Below are 18,916 nucleotides of genomic sequence, written 5' to 3' on the forward strand. Positions count from 1 at the left end.
GGAGAGACAAGGGCAATGAAGGCAACTAAGAACAATCCCATGGTTTGGCCAGTGTGACAAAATGGATAGCATGCAATAATAACCAATGGAATATTAGTGAAGGCTTTATAAGGAAAAACAACTCAGGGTCTCATTAGGGGGAAGTAGATGAGATAAAATCAGGCTAGAATTAAAATGAATTTAGTTTAGGAGCCAGGTTCTGAAATAGACCCTAGCAAAACCTTTTTTATTTAAAATGTTAGGGAGAGAGTTCCCCTCCTGGCTCAACGGAAAAGAACCTGACTAGTATCCATGCAGGTTCCATCCCTAGCCTCACTCAGTGGATAAGGATCTGGAGTTGCCCTGAGCAGTGGTGTAGGTCACAAATGTGGCTGGGATCTGACATTGCTATGGCTGGAGCATAGGCCTGTGGCTACAGCTCCACTTAGACCCCTTGCCTGGGAACTTCCATATGCCACGGGTGCAGCTCTAAAAGGATAGATAGATAGATAGATAGATAGATAGATAGATAGATAAATTTTTTAAATGTTAGGGAGTTCTTTTGTGGTGCAGCAGATGAAAGATCTGGTGTTGTCACTGCAGCAGATCATGTCACTGCTGTGGCTCGGGTTAGATCCCTAACCTGGGAACTTCCACATGCCGCGGGCAAGGCCAAAAAATAAATAAATAAAATATTAAATATATTATTTATAAATAAATAAAATATTAGGAAAGAAAAAAGTTAGGAAGATGGATTTTGCTTTAACTACTTCAGATTATCCTGTAGATCTATTAAATAAAATAATAAGCATATTAAACAATATTATATTAAAAATAAAATTATATTAACAATAACATATTGTATTAAACAATAACAATAATAAGCGTAGAGTGATGATTTCTAAATTTCACCTCAAAAGGAATTTTACTGTATTTATCATGGAATGTTATTACAATTAATCTCCTGTCTTAAGGATCAAGTTTTAACTATTTAAGTTTTACTAGTATATGTGATAGAAAGGATAATAATTCAATAAACTGAAAGTACATAGCTAAAATTCTCTCAAAATTAAAACCACTAATAGTTGTTAACACAATATAATATTTAAAAAGGAAGCAAATAGAATTTCTTTATGAAGTAACAAAATGTTAAGCAATGTCTATATTTTGGTGTATCTCATTTTAAACATTATGTCCCAAAAATCATTTTGAGTAATTACTTTAGGAATGTTACTTTCACTTTGTATTACTTGTCACTGCCACTTTCATACACCAGGCATTGGCACATGCTCTTTCCTCAATCTAGAATGCCTAAATTTCCAATTTGTATTTTCTTCTTCCTCTTTGCTAGAGAAAAGACTAAAGGCAAGTGTCTCATGCTTTTAGACTATGTTAATCCTGACTCTTCTAGACAATCTCCCATCCTCAAATGTAAATTCTCGCATTTACATTTTGAAGAGGTCCATTTCTTCATCTTAACTAGATGAGTTTATCTCTGGAATTCTGTAGAATTTCTTATGATTGTTTCCATAGAACTAAAATTGAAACTCTTATTCTTCACTTTTATAGTGAGTTGGCTATACCCAAAGGTATTTTTACACAAAATAAGAAAATAGAAATACTTAGTGATTGTTTTGAGCATATTACTTTCCATATGTCCTTTATTTACCAGACAGATTACCCTAACCCTAAATGTGAAAAATAGTTGTATTTGTCTACTCGGGCTGCTATAACAAAATACTACAAACTAGGTGGCTGACACAGTAGATATTTATTTTCTCACAGTTCTGGAATCTGGGAAGCCCAATATTAAGACACCAGCAGTATTAATATCTAGTGAGGTCTCTCTCCTTGAGTTTCCTTCTCACTGTCTGCTCTCAAGGCCTATCCTCAGTTTGGGCATGTGGAGAGAGAGCAAGATCAGCCTCTCCTTCCCTCTTCTTATAAGGTCCTATCCCTAGAACTTCATTCAGCCTTAATTATCTTGTAAAGACTCTATCTCCAAATACAGTCACACTGGGGTTTAGAGCTTCAACATAAGTATTTTGGAGGAGACAGTTCAATTCCTAGCAACAAGCAGACTTCCAGGAAATACAACAAAATATATATATATATATATTGTAGCATGATAGTTCAATATTTTAAACATCTTATATTGAGAATACCTATATTTAAAAGTCATGCACCAGGAGTTCCCGTCGTGGCGCAGTGGTTAACGAATCCGACTAGGAACCATGAGGTTGCGGGTTTGGTCCCTGCCCTTGCTCAGTGGGTTAACGATCCGGCGTTGCCGTGAGCTGTGGTGTAGGTTGCAGACGCAGCTCGGATCCTGTGTTGCTGTGCCTCTGGCGTAGGCCGGTGGCTACAGCTCCGATTCAACCCCTAGCCTGGGAACCTCCATATGCCGCGGGAGCAGCCCAAGAAATAGCAACAACAACAACAACAACAAAAGACAAAAAGACAAAAAAAAAAAAAAGTCATGCACCAGATTTAGTAATGCATCAGATTTTAAGTGCAGCCATCCTGATAGCAAAGAGATGAGTATTGAACAGTGGCATAATTAGTTTTTTGTGTAATAGGAATAATTTCTACATATGCATATATCATTGCACTAATTTTAGATGTGTTTAGAGAAAACTTGGCTGGAGTGAGAGTGTAAAGGAGTGGAGAAGACTTAATTCATTCAACTGTTGCTAACAATGAGGGTATAACATAAATTCTCTGAGTGCAATGGAGCTCCAGTGGGTGCTCCATAAGTGGAATACAGAAACTTGTAGTATTGAAGCTATCACCACTATTATAGTGCTTTAGATTTTATTTGTTTGTTTGTTTTAACACTATCTACTTTTCTCTGGTTTAGATATGAATCAAAGCAGCGAAGGATGTATGAAAAAGATTGGCAGTGTGAATCTTGACAAACTTATAAATGACTTCTCACAGATAGAAAAAGTATGTAAAGATATCAAAAAATTGTGGAATATAGGGAAAATGAAAAGCTTTTGCCAAAGGGAACAAAAAGAATGTACAAAAAATGAGTGAGGTAAAAATAATGGAAGTGTATTTTGCTAAGCCCCTTCTCTCTCATTTTTAAAATCTGTATTTAAATATATGTGGTTTTGGTTCACTTACAATAATATATTAAAATGTTTTGGGGGCAAAAGAACAGATAATTGATATTTTACTAAAGTTAAAAGGAAAATACATATACCCAGGATGTCCATAAACTCAATTTTTATGGACAAATACTCTAAATTTTTTTTAGGCTTTCCTGTTCTATCTCTTCCCTTTTTCTTCTCTTTTGCCTAAAAGCAACCCATTTGAAGGCACCCCCCCCCCCGCTGCAATTCTGGACAAATTACATAGTAGACCATGCCCACAAATATATATTAGGTTTTCTTAATCCCCTCCTCTACCTGGGAGAGGAATAGGAATAGCTGTTGAGAAATGTAGATGGATAAATTAAATATTTGGGAAGTAAATTTTTGAAATGAGTAGCAGTGGGAGTAATAATACCTTTGTTTTCTCTCCTTATCATTCTTCTCTATTCCTTCTTTTCCTCTGTGCAACCTAGGGTTGCCATAATAAAAGAATTTTCTTGATGATAAGTATTTTGAAATAACATGAACTTTTTTTTTAACAATGGACTTGTGTTTTCTTAACCAAGTGATTCTTACCAAAATAAGAAAAAAGGAAATAAGAAGCACTTTGGTGGGAGAGGAATTGGTACAAAGTACTTGGAAATTAATTTGGAAATGTCTCTCATATTCTTTTTTTTCTTTTTCTTTCTTTTTTTTTTTTTTTTTTTTTTTTTGGCTTTTTAGGGCCACATGTGTGACATATGGAAGTTCCCAAGCTAGGGGTTGAATTGGAGCTGCAACTGCCAGCCTACACCACAGCCACAGCAATGACAGCTCTGAGCCTCATCTGCAACCTACACCACAGCTCACAGCAGTGTTGGATCCTTAACTCACTGAGCAAGGCCGAGTCAAACCCACATCCTCATGGATACTAGTTGGTTTCGTTACTGATGAACCACAGTGGGAACTCCATTTATACACTTTAAATAAGAAATATTGTTCATTTTTGATGTGATAATGGTAAATTGTATTTTTTGTCATCTCTTAGAGATGCATAAAAATGGTAATGTTATTGATGAAATAATATAATGTCAAGGAGTTGCTTTCAGATAAATTCAGGAGTGATAATAGAGAATGGGTAAAGGTATAGGTGATATAAGCCAGGTCATGAACTGATGATTTTTGAAGGTGTTTGAAGGGTACGTGGCAGTTATTACACTATTCACAAAGATACCAAAGATATATGTTCAAAAATACTTATTCAGGAGTTCCCGTTGTGGTGCAGTGGTTAACGAATCCAACTAGGAACCATGAGGTTGCGGGTTCAATCCCTGCCCTTGCACAGTGGGTTAACAATCTGGCATTGCTGTGAGCTGTGGTGTAGGTTGCAGACGCAGCTCGGATCCCGCGTTGCTGTGGCTCTGGCATAGGCTGGCAGCTACAGCTCTGATTCGACCCCTAGCCTGGGAACCTCCATATGCCGTGGGAGCGGCCCAAGAAATGGCAAAAAGACAAAAAATAAATAAATAAAATAAATTTTAAAAAATACTTATTCATTACCTGTAATAGCAAAAAAGTGAGAACAGAACAAATTTTCCTCAGTAGAGAAATATTTAAATAGATTATATTCATGATGGAAATTCTATGCATAAGCAACTGTTAAAAAGAATGAGGTAGACCTTTATATGCTTATGTGACATTATTTCCAAGAAAATAATACTAAGTGAAACATCCAAGGTGCAGGACAGAGTATAATATGACCCTTTCCTATAGTTGTATGGTCATAAAACATTTTGGAAACATATATAAGTGATTGTTAACCATAGGACTAAAGGTTGAACAGTTAGAAGAAGGGGATTCATCTTAGGTCATACTTTTACTTTTCATAATTTTTCAAAGCTGTTAATTTGTTTTAACTTTTTACCATGTTACTCCTTAAATTAAAAATTAATTAGGAAGCTGGATTATTTAAAAATATATTCCAGATTTGGAGTTCCCGTCATGGCTCAGTTGTTAACAAACCCAACTAGTATCCATGAGGACACAGGTTCAATCCCTGGCCCCGTTCAGTGGGTTAAGGATCCAGCATGTTACCGTGAGTTGTGAGCTGTGAGCTGTGGTGTAAGTCACAGACGTGGCTCGGATCCTACATTGCTGTGGCTGTGGTGTAGGCCGGCAGCTACAGCTTCAATTCAGCCCCTGGCCTGGGAACCTCTGTATGCCATGGGTGTGGCCCTAAAAAGACAAATGACAAAAAAAAAAAAAATATATATATATATATATGTATATATATATATATATACACACACACATACGTGTGTGTGTGCCAGACTTAATTATTAGACTTTCAGATATTAAAAAGTTTGTATTTTTATTAGTCTTCATATCCATAGGTAAAAAATAAATCAAAATAACAGCAATGATTTGGTCATGATATTTATTCTGTTTCTTCTATAGAAAATGATAGAAATCAGTGGAAAGAACAACATACTGGATATGCAGTTGGAAAAAGCTAACTGTTTGCTAAAAGTAATGCAAACAAAGGAGGTCTCAATTAAAGAAGGTTAGTCTTTGATGCCTGTAGAAACAATAATTCTAATGGGTGTGCTTTTTGCTACAAAGTGATTTTACATTTGTAAAATGTTTTAAATTCATATGGAACTTTCTAGACTACCATTTCATTTTATCGTTAATATAGCCCTGAAAGACAGATAGGACTGGTATAATTATTCCACTTCAATAATGAAAAATCATCAACAAAAGAAGATAATCTGAGGCCATTCAGCTGAGAAATGGCAAATCTGAGGCTCTGTCCAGACCTTCAAACACACAGAAAAAGCACAGTTGAATTCCTGCCTCATGATTATGCCAGAAGAAATTTCAGATGGGTCAAAAATTTTAGTGTTAAAAATGTTATCCTAGTCTGAAGCTCCCCTCACTTCTCAGACACCCATACCCTGTGCTCTGCTCAGCTCCCAGCAGCCACCATCCACCCTTGGGGCTCCTCACTCTATACCTTCTCTGGGTGCCCCTTGGCCCTCAGGGAGCCTAGAAGGCTGGGCATCCAGCCTGGCAAGGTGCCACACATTGAGAAAGTGGCATTGCTGTGCAGCACAGAAGTCTGAGACTACACTGAGGTAAATAAGCTGCAGTGGCACCTTCACCCGGGCCAGGTAGTGTTGGACTTCCCATGCAATCAGTGCTGGGCATCAGGATAATGCCAAGAACAAAGAGAGCCTGAATTCCCTGAAGTCAGTCAGGGATGGTCTCGCTTTTCCAGAAGCGTGTGGTGAATGGCACAGAGAGGCACCTGCTCTGTGCCTTCCTGTGGAAGGCCTTGCCCTAGTCCACTGCAACGCCACCATGTTCCACCCATTCCAAGTTCATCACCTGGTCTCCACTGAGCTATATTAGTGTTGCCTGGAACTTGGGGAAGTTCATCAAAAGTGTGCCTCTGCCCAACATGGAAGCCCTGCTGTCTCAAGGGCCCAGCTATGCCTAGGGCTCCCTTCCTACCCCTGTTGCTTGTCACTCACAGTACTGCCCTCCCAAAGGGTTTCATCCATGAGGGTATTTCTTCTAAACTGGATTTAGTTACATCCAGTTACATGGAGTAACTGCCTGAAAACCTCCTTATATGGATGTTAGTCTTGGTCATCCCAGCCTCCCCTTTCCCAGATCCAGGCTCCTTACTAATGAAGTGCTGGGCATCAGAAAAAGAAAAAAGAAGAAGAAGAAGCCATATATATACGCATATAGTTCCTTGCTGTGCCAACTGAGAGGGCATAAAATCAACAATACCCCAGTAGTAACAAGTGTACCTAGCATTGAGATCTGGCTTCTAATACCATTTTATAATAAAAGGAACCAGAGCTCCTTGAGGAAATGGCTGATTTTAAGACTTGGACAAGATATTTATGAGATGAGCCTGAATCATCTTGTAATAATGGAAAAACTTAGAAGTGCTCAAAAAGAAAAAAAATTCCTCAATGATAGGGATACGTCAAAGGGATACAGGACCTGAGTGAAAGAGTTCTCAGTGGCCAAAGCTGGAACAATTTGAGCAACAAAATATATAAAGTAGTATTCATTTATAACACTCTCCACAGAAAAGAAACTCATGGACTTGGAGAACAGACATGTGGTTGCCAAGGGGGAAGGGAGGGAGTGGGAGGGACTGGGAGTCTGGGGTTAATAGATGCAAACTATTGCATTTGAAGTGGATAAACAGTGAGATCCTGCTGTATAGCACAAGGAACTATATCTAGTCACTTAGGATGGAACATGATGGAGGATAATGTGAGAAAAAGAATGTGTGTAAAAGAATGACAGTATCACTTTGCTGTACAGTAGAAATTGACAGAACACTGTAAACCAACTATAATGGAAAAAAAATCATTTTTAAAAAACCCCAAAGTACAAATAAATATCCATGAGTACATACTGTACTGATAAAAATAAACAATTAAATAAATAAGTGGGGGTGGGTGAAGAGATAAATCTCTGCAGAATTCCAAATAACTTGTATAAATGATTTGGCCTCAAGGAAGTATATCATAACACCACACTCATCAGTTGTGGGCCCTGTATAGTGACTTTCTTCCCTGTAGCGAAACATACAGAATGGAAGAGGGGGTGGTGATCTGACACACACAACCTAAGGCAAGCAATCAAGGTCAACTTGATGTCATGTTAATAGTATGTACCCTGGATATGATATGATGAAAATGGCACTTTACCTCTATGATCTTCCTCCCCATAACCTCATCTAATCATGAAACAGGCATCAGACAAATTCATATAGAGGGACATGCTACAAAATACCTGGCCAGGACTCTGCAAAACTGTTAAGATCATCAAAACAAGATAATTCTGAGGAAACTGTCACAGCCAAGAGGACCCAAAAAGACTAAACTAAATATAATACGGTATTGTGAATGGAACTGTAGAACAGAAAAAGGACATTACCTGCTGTATAGCACAGGGAACTATATCCAGTGACTTGGGATAGACCATGATAGGAGATAATATAAGAAAGAGAATGTGTATATATATGACTGTATATGTATGACTGGGTCACTTTGCTATACAGCAAAAATGGGCACAACATTGTAAATCAACTATACTTTAATAAAAGAAAAAATTTTTAAAAGGGGACATTAGGTAAAAATTAAGAAAATCAGGATAAAGTATAGATTTTAGTTAATAATGATATATCAACATTGGTTCCTTAATTGTAACATGCATATCATACTAATATAGTAATAATAGGGGAAACTGGGTATAGGATATTTGGGTATAGGATATTTAATATCTTCCCAATTTTCCTGTACATCTAAAATTGTTCTAAAAAATAAAGTCAATTAAAGGTCAAAAAGTGAAGCCACCAAAAAAAGTAGAACAGAACATATGATTTTTTTGTTTTTATATTTTTAAGAACAGAGAAAGCCTTTGCAAGTATGGCATCTATCAGTGGATAGCTAGTTAAATAAATTATGGTATATTTATTTAATTAAATATATATAACTGATCAAAAGAATGAAGTAGCTTTGTATGATGTAAAATAACCTCCAACATATAGTAAATGAAAACAACAAAGTATACAAGAGTTATCATTTTTATAAAAATATATCTTACATGATAAAGGCCATATACAACAAACCCACAGCGAACATCATTCTCAATGATGAAAAGCTGAAAGAATTCCCACTGAGATCAGGAACAAGACAAAGATGTCCACTCTCGCCACTACTCTTCAACATAGTTTTGGAAGTCCTAGCCACAGCAATCAGAGAAGTAAAAGAAATAAAAGGAATCCAAATTGGAAAGGAATAATTAAAACTATCCCTATTTGCAGATGACATGATACTATACCTAGAGAATCCTAAAGACTCTACCAGAAAGAGTTCATGCACGAATTTCGCAAAGTTGCAGGATACAAAATCAAAACACAGAAATTGATGGCATTTCTATACACTAATAATGAAAGAGCAGAGAGAGAAATTAGGGAAGCAATCCTGTTTACCATCACATCCAAAAGAGTAAAATACCTAGGAGTAAACCTACCTAAAGAGACAAAAGACCTGTACTCTGAAAACTAGAAGACACTGATGAAAGAAATCAAAGATGACACAAATAGATGGAAAGATATACTATGCTCATGGATTGGAAGAGTTAATATTATCAAAATGACTATACTACCCAAGGCAATCTACAGATTCAGTGCAATCCCTATCAAATTACCAAGGACATTTTTCACAGAACTCAAACAAAATATTTTGAAGTTTGTTTTAAAGCACAAAAGACCCAGAATAGCCAAAGACATCCTGAACAAGAAAAATGGAGCTGGAGGCATCAGGCTCCCAAATTTCAGACTATACTACAAAGCAACAATCATCAAAACCATATGGTACTGGCACAAAGACAGAAATATAGATCAGTGGAACAGGATAAAAAGCCCAGAATTCAACCCGCACACCTACAGCCAACTCATCTGTGACAAAGGAGGCAAGAATATACAATGGAGAAAAGACAGCTTGTTGAATAAGTGGTGCTGGGAAAACTGGACAGCCACATGGAAAAGAATGAAATTAGAACACTCCCTAACACCATACACAAAAATAAACTCCCAGTGGATTAAAGACCTAAATATAAGACCATATACTATAAAACTCTTAGAAGAAAACATAGGCCAAACACTCTCTGACATAAACCACAGCAATATCTTCTCAGATCCACCTCTTAGAGTATTGACAACAAAAACAAAAATAAACAAATGGGACCTAATCAAACTTAAAAGTTTCTGCACAGCAAAGGAAACCTTAAACAAAACGAAAAGACAACCCGTAGAATGGGAGAAAATCTTTGCAAGTGAAGCAACAGACAAGAGACTAATCTCCAAAATTTATAAACAACTTCTGCAGCTCCATACCAAAAAAACAAACAAGCCTATCAAAAAATGGGCAGAAGATCTAAACAGACAGTTCTCCAAAGAAGACATACAGATGGCCGAGAAACACATGAAAAGATGTTCAACATCACTCATTATTAGAGAAATGCAAATCAAAACCACTAGGAGGTACCACCTTACACCAGCCAGAATGACCATCATCAAAAAGTCTACAAACAATAAGTGCTGGAGAGGGTGTGGAGAAAAAGGAACCCTAGTACACTGTTGGTGGGATTGTAAAGTGGTGCAACCACTGTGGAAAGCAGTATGGAGATTCCTCAGAAGACTAAACATAGAACTACCATTTGATCCAGTAAGCCCACTCCTGGGCATCTACCCAGAGAAAACCATGACTCAAAAACATACATGTACTCCAATGTTCATTGCAGCACTATTTACAATAGCCAAGACATGGAAACAACCTAAATGTCCATCAACAGAGGAGTGGATCCAGAAGAGGTGGTACATATGCACAATGGAATATTACTCAGCCATTAAAAAGAACGAAATACCAGCATTTTTAGCAACATGGATGGACCTAGAAACTATCATGCTAAGTGAAGTCAGCCATACAATGAGACACCAACATCAAATGCTTTCACTGATGTGTGGAATCTGAAAAAAAGGACAGACTGAACTTCTTTGCAGAACAGATGCTGACTCACATACATTGAAAAACTTATGGTCTCTAAGGAGACAGTTTGGGGGTTGGGGGGTTGTGCTTGGGCTGTGGGATGGAAATCCTGTGAAATCAGATTGTTAGGATCATTATACAACTACAGATGTGATAAATTCATTTAAGTAATAAAAAAAGTTTAATAAAAAAATATATATATATATTTATATCTTTAAACACACACAAACACCCTGTCCTCTATATCGAAAGATAAATAGCATCCTGGTAACAGTGCTTTCTTGGAGGGGGAGGGAAACTGGTTAGTTTTGGAGCAGAGATCAGTAAGATATTCACTTTTCACTAAACTTGTGTTTCATGTGTATGCATTATTTGAAAAACATAATCAAATACTTTTAAAAATCCAGTTATGTTTTCTGAATCTATTGGATGGCCTTTTTGCTGAATAATATACAGCAGAAGTGAAAGAACAAGTGAGAATGATGACTTAGAAAACAAAGTGTGTACTAATTCACTTCAAGAGGAAGAATGAACTACATGTATGATTGGACTTGTTCAACAATAAAGAATGGGATCTTGATGTTTTATTTCTTTCGCTTCATACCAGATAAAGAATTTCTTGGCCAGTTCAAGATAATATTGATACTGAGGATCAGGTACTATAAAAAATGCTTTTAATACATAATTGTATTTAGTATTCCCAACTGCTTTATGAAATAAATGTTAACGCACACATTGATAGCTAATAGTAGAGCCTAAGTTTGACCTCAAAATACTTACTAAATTATATCATGTAAGCAGTAGCTTAATATTTTGAGCTCTAGTTTTTAAAGTTGAATAGGATAGTTTTCTTCAAATTGCATTGTGAAGTCCAACAGAAATGATAATGTAGGTAAAGACTTGCAAAGAGATTTAAAAGCTATTACTCTAAAATAGTGAATGGTATTCTACCAGATGGAGAATTCCTTATTTTGAACACTTTGCTTTGTTTAAAAAAAAAAAAAAAAAAAAAAATGTGTTGAGAGAGCCACCTTGTGTTCTAAATTTGAAAATACACATTTTTGAAACATTCAGTATACTTTCATTTTCAGGGCTCTGTTTTCAATTCGCTGATTACCGAGGTACCATATTTCATGAATGCTGGATTCACACTTTCAAAGGGACAAAGACAAGTGATAGCAGTGTCTATGTCTCCACTTTTAATTGTAGCAGCTAATACAGTGACATACATAAAGTAGGCAATGTCAAGTTGTCATTTAACCATCATTCTATTCCTAGGAAACAGCAAAAGGGAAGAAAAAAGAAAAAAAAAAGGAGGATAGTAGGAACTTTGAGTTGGTGGCAGGGAAGGTTGAGGGGAAGTGTGGAGGAGTAGAATCTTAAACTTGCATAAAGCTTTTTAACTTCTGAAAACTACTTTCATTTCTATTAGTGCAATTGAAAAAAATACATGGAGACTGAGTTCAGGACCTCTAACTGAAAGGCGAAGCTTTGTAGTCACCCCTCGCAGTACTGGCTCTTTCATTCAGTCAATATGTTAAAATACTGTTGAACACTTATGACATAGTCACCATGTTAGATGTAGGGAATATCAAAATAAATATGTCTTTACCTGAAGGTGTTCACTATCTAGTGGGAGAAATCATAAATAACTAAAATGTATTATAAACAATGGAGAAAAGCGATGTATACAAATTTTTATGGAACACAGAGGACAGAAATAGTAACAATAACAATGCTAAATATTTGTGAGTAAATTTTAAAAGTATTTTTTTTGGTTGTCAGAACAATCTGATACATGAGAATAGTAGCTTACCCAGCGTGTCATAGCTACCAAGTAAAGAAGAGAAAACTCTAATCCAATTCCTCTGATTCCAAATTTCATAGTTCTTCAACATATACTGCAATTCCTGAGAAAGTATTGAATTGAGAGCACAGGACTTGAAATGCAGAAAACCTATATTCAAACCTAGACCTTCCATATAGTGTGGAATCTGGTCAAGTAACCAGACCTCTAGAGTGACTTCCTCCCTTTGAAAATCAGGATAATGATACCAACTTCTCAGTATTAGTTTGAATACTAATTGAGGTATTTTTTTTTCTTGTTATGGCCACACTTGTGGCATATGGAAGTTCCCGAGGAAGTGTCCAGGCCAAAGGTCAAATCAGAGTGGCAGCTGAGGCCTACACCACAGCCACAGCAACATGGGATCCAAGCCGCATCTGCCACCTACGCCACAGCTTGGGGCAACGCCAGATCCTCAACCCACTGAGGATCAAACCCGCATCCTCACAGCAGCAATGTCATGTCCTTAACCTACTGAGCCACAACAGGAATTCCTAATGGGAGTAACATTTATAACATGCTTGGTGTAATGCCTGGCAATGTAAACATTCAATAATAGTACATTATTGTACCTAGATGACTTTTTATTTTTAGATACAAATGCAGTATTTAACCATCCAAAATAGATGCCCAACTAGAATGGAAACTAGTCAGTATTTCTCACTAATGCATAATAGCTGAATATCAGCCGTGGGCCTCTAAAACTGAAAGAAAGAGAGTAAGTTTCAATGTTTATTAGCTATTAAGCCAAGCACATAAAAGTGAAATTGTTTAATCTTTCTTTTTTAAAACATTAAGTTACTCTTTCATGAAGTTTTCATCCTTATATATTTAGCTGTTATAATTGTAAACTTAAACTAGCATGACTTTTATTTCTTATAAGATGTGATAGCAGTAACTATCAGAGTCTTTCTCTGACTCTGTTCTTGCCCTCTTTCCAGGGCCTCCATCTACTCAAATTACTCTGAAGAAATGCTCCTGTGCTGGTCTTGGTGGCAGCAAAGTAGTTAAACTCATAGACCTTAGTGCTGGACTGCTAAGGTTCTTTTTTTTTTTTTTTTTTTTTTTTTTTGTCTTTTTGTCTTTTCTAGGGCCACTCCCGCGGCATATGGAGGGTCCCAGGCTAGGGGTCCAATTGGAGCTGTAGACGCCAGGCTACGCCAGAGCCACAGCAACGCAGGATCTGAGCCATATCTGTGACCTACACCACAGCTCACGGCAATGCCAGATCCTTAACCCACTGAGCAAGGGCAGGGATTGAACCCACAACCTCATGGTTCCTAGTCGGATTCGTTAACCGCTGGGCCACAACAGGAACTCCTAAGGTTCATATTGTACTCCTACCACTTACCACTCATAAGTGTGAATTTGGATAGTTTACTTTACATTTGTATATTGATTCCCTCATATGTAGAATGAGGCACATACTAGGACCAATGTCATAGGGTTAAGGTGGTTAAATGATTTAATATTTGCAAAGCACTTAGAATAAAAATATGTTATTTTCACACCCCAGTTTGTCCATTTATTCTTTTCTTCCTATGATATTGCCAGTCATCAGTCAACCACTCAACAAATATTTATGGAATGCTATTAGGACCACAATTGTTCTAAATCCTAGGAAGAAAAGGCAAACAAAACAGAAAATAGCCCCTGCTATCCTGGAGCTTACAGCCAAGGGGACTGCTCGAAGTTATAGATGTTTCCAGTACTCTTGCTACCCATCAAATGTTTAGCCATTGCTTGTGATAACCAAGGGTATATCAAACGCTAATATGCACATGTCAGGACACTAATGTTTGCAAAGAAGGCTCCATCTCCCGTCATACAAGAAGTCACTGGCACCAAAGTCGCTGATGCTTGTAATTCAACACAGTGAGATTTTACTTCTTTTACTGCTACTCCCTTGACCTAAGACTCGGACAAGAGGACAGGTTGGAGGACAGTGAGGAAGAAAAGCATTATGTTCTCCCAAATTACACTTTCTCACCAACTCTGGCTGTCTTCGAAGAGAACTTAATGTACCTTGACTCACTTTCCTTGAGATGTTCTTTTATGGAAAATTCACTTGGACACATGCTTCATATTTCTCCAAACATGTCCAAATAGGTCTTACTTCTAGTGTAGATGTTGCTAAGGCACATGAGGGGAATCCTTACCACCCTGGATTTATTGTGCCTCAGAAAATTCATTACTAAATCCTGGAATGCATTTGACTTTAAGAGTGTTTAAAGAGTGATTTTAAAGTATTTATTATATCATTTATTTTGAGATACCTGGTTGCTTTGTCTCATAATTTAAAATTAAATATTATTTTATGTTAACTATTTCAATTTTGAGAGACTAATCCCGAAGTGAAAGCAAATAATATTAAAATAAATTTATCTTTTATGTTTTAGAATGTGCTACTCTTCATGATATGATAAAAGGGCTGCAACAGACTGTTGAATATCATCATAATTTGAAAGGTAAGCTGGAAAAAAATAAAATCTAAAAAAAAAATCATATATTTGAGCACCTTTAAGAATAGAGTTTTTAGGAGTTCCCATCGTGGCTCAGTGGTTAGTGAATCTGACTAGGAACCGCGAGGTGGAGGGTTCGATCCCTGGCCTTGCTCAGTGGGTTAAAGATCCGGCATTGCCGTGAGCTGTGGTGTAGGTCGCAGACATGGCTCAGATCCCATGTTGCTGTGGCTGAGGTGTAGGCCAGTGGCTACAGCTCCTATTCAACCTCTAGCCTGGGAACCTCTATATGCCCCAGAAGTGGCCCTAGAAATGGCAAAAAGACCAAAAAAAAAAGAGTTTTTACATCACTGACAGTAAATCTCCTTTAATCCAGTCTTGTTAAATTCACCAGTTAAGGGTGGGCTCCTTACCACTTAATAATACCTTTCTATTATTATGAAATAAGAAATGCCATGGTGAACAGAACAAATCATTGTGACAGGTACATCAGGGTTTTGTAATTGGTTTTAATAATTCTCTCTTTAGAAAGTTTAAAAGTATATTTATTCTCAGTTGTATTCTTGGTCTTTAATAACCCTGTGTTCAATTTTGAAGGATAGGTATTTCTAGTAATTATATGATAAGTATTCTATTCAAACTTCAGTGATAGTTTACTATTTAATTTTTGTCATAAACTAAGGCCCTGTTTGTGTAAATGAAACCAACACATTCAGCTTACCTTATTTTTGCTAGTTATGCTAACCCAGTAGACCTACCATTGACAAAACTAACAAAGCAACCAAGTTTTTTTTTTTGTCCTGTTCTGGTTTAGCTGCAGTGCAATATCTGTGGGATTTTCCTCTGCTATACTGGAATTTAGACCAAATTGCCTTCGAGTTCTCTTCAACATCAAATTCACATCAAATAAGAATTTTTCATCTTAGTCCTCTGCTTTTTATCACAAAGAAACTACTTTACACATGTAGGTGAGATATAGTAGTGATCTTATATGCTATTTATTTGATTTGACATGTTATTCCTTATTGTCTTTATAATGTCTTGAGATTTATCTTTTTCAAAGAATTACTATTAGTTCTTACTTTTTCCCCATTGCTTTACCTTAAAATATTTTCTCAGCAGTTCCCCTGTGGTTCAGGAGTTTAAGGACCCATCATTGTCACTGCTATGGCTATTATTACAGTTATGGCACAGGTTCAGTCCTGACTCAGCAACTTCCACATGCCACAGGAGTGGCCAAAAAAATACTTTGGTGTTCCCACTGTGGCACAGCGGGTTAAGAATCCAATTCCAGAAGCTCAGGTCATTGCTGAGGCAGTTTGATCCCTGCATGACACAGTGGGTTAAAAGATCTGACATTGCCAGCTGTTTTCAGATTCAGTCCCTGACCCAGAAACTGCCATATGCTGCAGGTACAGCCATAACTTTAAAAAAAAAAAAATCCTCAAGTGTTGAGGACACAAATATAGAAGAAACTGCACTAGAAGACTCCAAACTTAAATTGACAGACAGTATTTGCAGTACATAAAGGATTCATTTTTTTTCCTTCAAAATAGTATATTTAGATTATTGCCAAGTTGAGATGATATAAAAGATACAAAGTTTTAAAATGAAAGATGAATTCATCTCATCTCATTCTCTACATTGTTCTCACTAATAGCCATACTGCAATCCTTGGTAATACACCACTAAAAGCTGTTCAGGATACCTAGAAAGGTAATAGATAGGAACCATACCACCTCCAAAGTCTTTTCTTTGGTCAGTTCCTACCGATATCTGATTGCCATGTGTTCCATAGATTTTCCTTTTACTTAGTTCTAGCATTCTGCTCATTTTTTCCCACATCTGGTTGGGACTTTCATTTTTCTATCTCAGTGCTGATAGCTCAGAACTTTTCCCTTCTCTGACTGAATACAACACCTAGCTGCATTTTTTTAATGTGTATGTTCACAACCCATTACAGGATTCAAATGGTATTTAATTTAACTCTTTCCAGGACTTTGTTCAAATAAAACATCTACCAGAAATTAAAGTTAAGTACTTGAAGCCCCAGAAAGTCAATTGTAATTCAATAGTGAATGTATGAAACATTATTTCCGTGTAAGAGGATATCAAATATTGACCAACAGTCAAAAGTACCATCTTTTCGTAGATATGGCAGTACAACTTTTTAAATAACCTTTTCCTAAAAATGGATATCCTATGGTGCCTCTCAGGAGGATGCAATGATTCATTGATTTCATTTTTCCAATGCTTCTACAGGCCCTAGTTTGGTCAAAGTGATAGATGTGAACCACCTATTTTTCACCTTTCATCCATTTGTTTGTCAAGATTGCATGGTTAATTTGCTTATCTAGGCTACAGAGTGATTACAACTGTCTGCCTCCCCAGAAAGTATTTCCTCTTCTTAATAGAAACCTGATTTTTTTTTTTCCTGACATTCATTCTTCATCCATGCAACCATATCCCTCAGGAAAGCTAATTACACCCCAGCTCCAAGGCTTCTGGAATAATTTTCCTCTCTTCCAAAAAACTGTGTTCTTCTGATTATTGATAAGTCTGCATATAATGCCTGAAATTGTGGCAGACTCTTTGCTTTCAGCCTGAAAATTATGACAGCTTGAGGATAGCAGAAGAAAAGACTAAAAGGGCATGGTTTCTAGACAGCTTTATTGAGCTAGTGAATCATTCACTCTCTAAGCTTAAGAGTTTCTTCAACCACTGTGAGAGAAATGATACCTCCCTTACTCTTATTCATCAGTCTTTTCAGTAGCAGCTTATGGGCTGTGTAAAAGATGATCCATTGAGATGCAGAAAGAAAATAGCAGAATTCCCATTTACATTTATTTTTATCTAAAAATCAAGGCAAGTAATTTGATGAAAATTTAATAATGGAATGTCATTCCTTACTCATTCTGTGTGTCAGTTATGCATCATTTATGATTCACAAGATTCTTCTTCTCCCAGGGCAGGTGGGAGTTCTGAAACTAAACTGCTGCATTTTTTTTTCTGTAGTCTCAGTGTTGACATGTAGTACAGTTTATATTTATCTGGTTAAGAAGGTTTATATATTGCTACCTATAATCAATTAATCCTCTCAAATAGGACAGTAGCTTGAAGAAATAAAACATTTGACTAATAATACTAATAATGCAAGCATAAGTCAACAATAAAGTAGCAGAGCAGTCGCTTCTACCATGTGCAAGTTCATCAGACACAGTCAAAAGTTAAAAATAAGGAAAATCTATCATACCTGATGAAATGTCAGCCAATGGTGGCCAAGTAACTGCCTTTGGGAGAAAATTAATCTATAGTAAGATGTTTTCAAATGAATATTTAGAAATGGTTCCATAATTAAGTGATTTGGGAGCTGAATATATGTCAGCTTTTCACCTGCATGTGAAACTGGGCATAGAAATGCTAAGTTCAATAAAAACTCTTTAAACAATAATCAGTGATTCCCAGGGATTTTGAACACTTCCGTTAAATGTTCGTTTTTAAAAACTTTTTGAGAGGCTTATAATAACAATTAACATCAGAAAAGATGGATTTTGACACAATTTCAAAAACAATCACTTTTGCCCAATTGGTGTTTGGAACTAAAAAATGGATATAGGGAGTCCCCCTTATGGCTCAGCAGTGAGGAATCCGACTAGCATTTATAAGGATGCAGGTTTGATCCTGGCCTCCCTCAGTGGGTTAAAATATCTGGCATTGCTGTGAGCTGTGGTGTAGCTCACAGATTCAGCTCAGATCTAGCATCGCTGTGGCTGTGGCATAGGCCAATTGCAGCTCTGATTCAACCCCTAGCCTGGGAACTTCCACATGCCGCAGGTGGGGCCCAAAAAAAAGCAAAAAATAAAAATAAAAAAAAAGAAAGAAAAAAGAAGAAAATGAATACAGTGGGTCCTCCATATCTGCAGGTCCTACATCCATAGTTTCAACCAACCTGGATCAAAACTACTTGAA

General features: G+C 36.7%; 1 protein-coding gene across 1 annotated transcript in view; it reads left to right on the forward strand.

Annotated features, from left to right (window-relative positions):
- Nucleotides 2,842-18,916, forward strand: part of CCDC152 (coiled-coil domain containing 152) — a 63,665-nt gene continuing 47,590 nt past the window's right edge. The window contains exons 1-3 of the mRNA XM_021076773.1: nt 2,842-2,928; nt 5,514-5,619; nt 14,885-14,953. Coding sequence (XP_020932432.1) covers nt 2,842-2,928; nt 5,514-5,619; nt 14,885-14,953 — 262 coding nt within the window. The remainder of the gene's footprint in view (nt 2,929-5,513; nt 5,620-14,884; nt 14,954-18,916) is intronic.

The sequence above is a fragment of the Sus scrofa genome, chromosome 16 (genome assembly GCF_000003025.6).
Source record: "Sus scrofa isolate TJ Tabasco breed Duroc chromosome 16, Sscrofa11.1, whole genome shotgun sequence".
Classification (NCBI taxonomy): Eukaryota; Metazoa; Chordata; class Mammalia; order Artiodactyla; family Suidae; genus Sus; species Sus scrofa.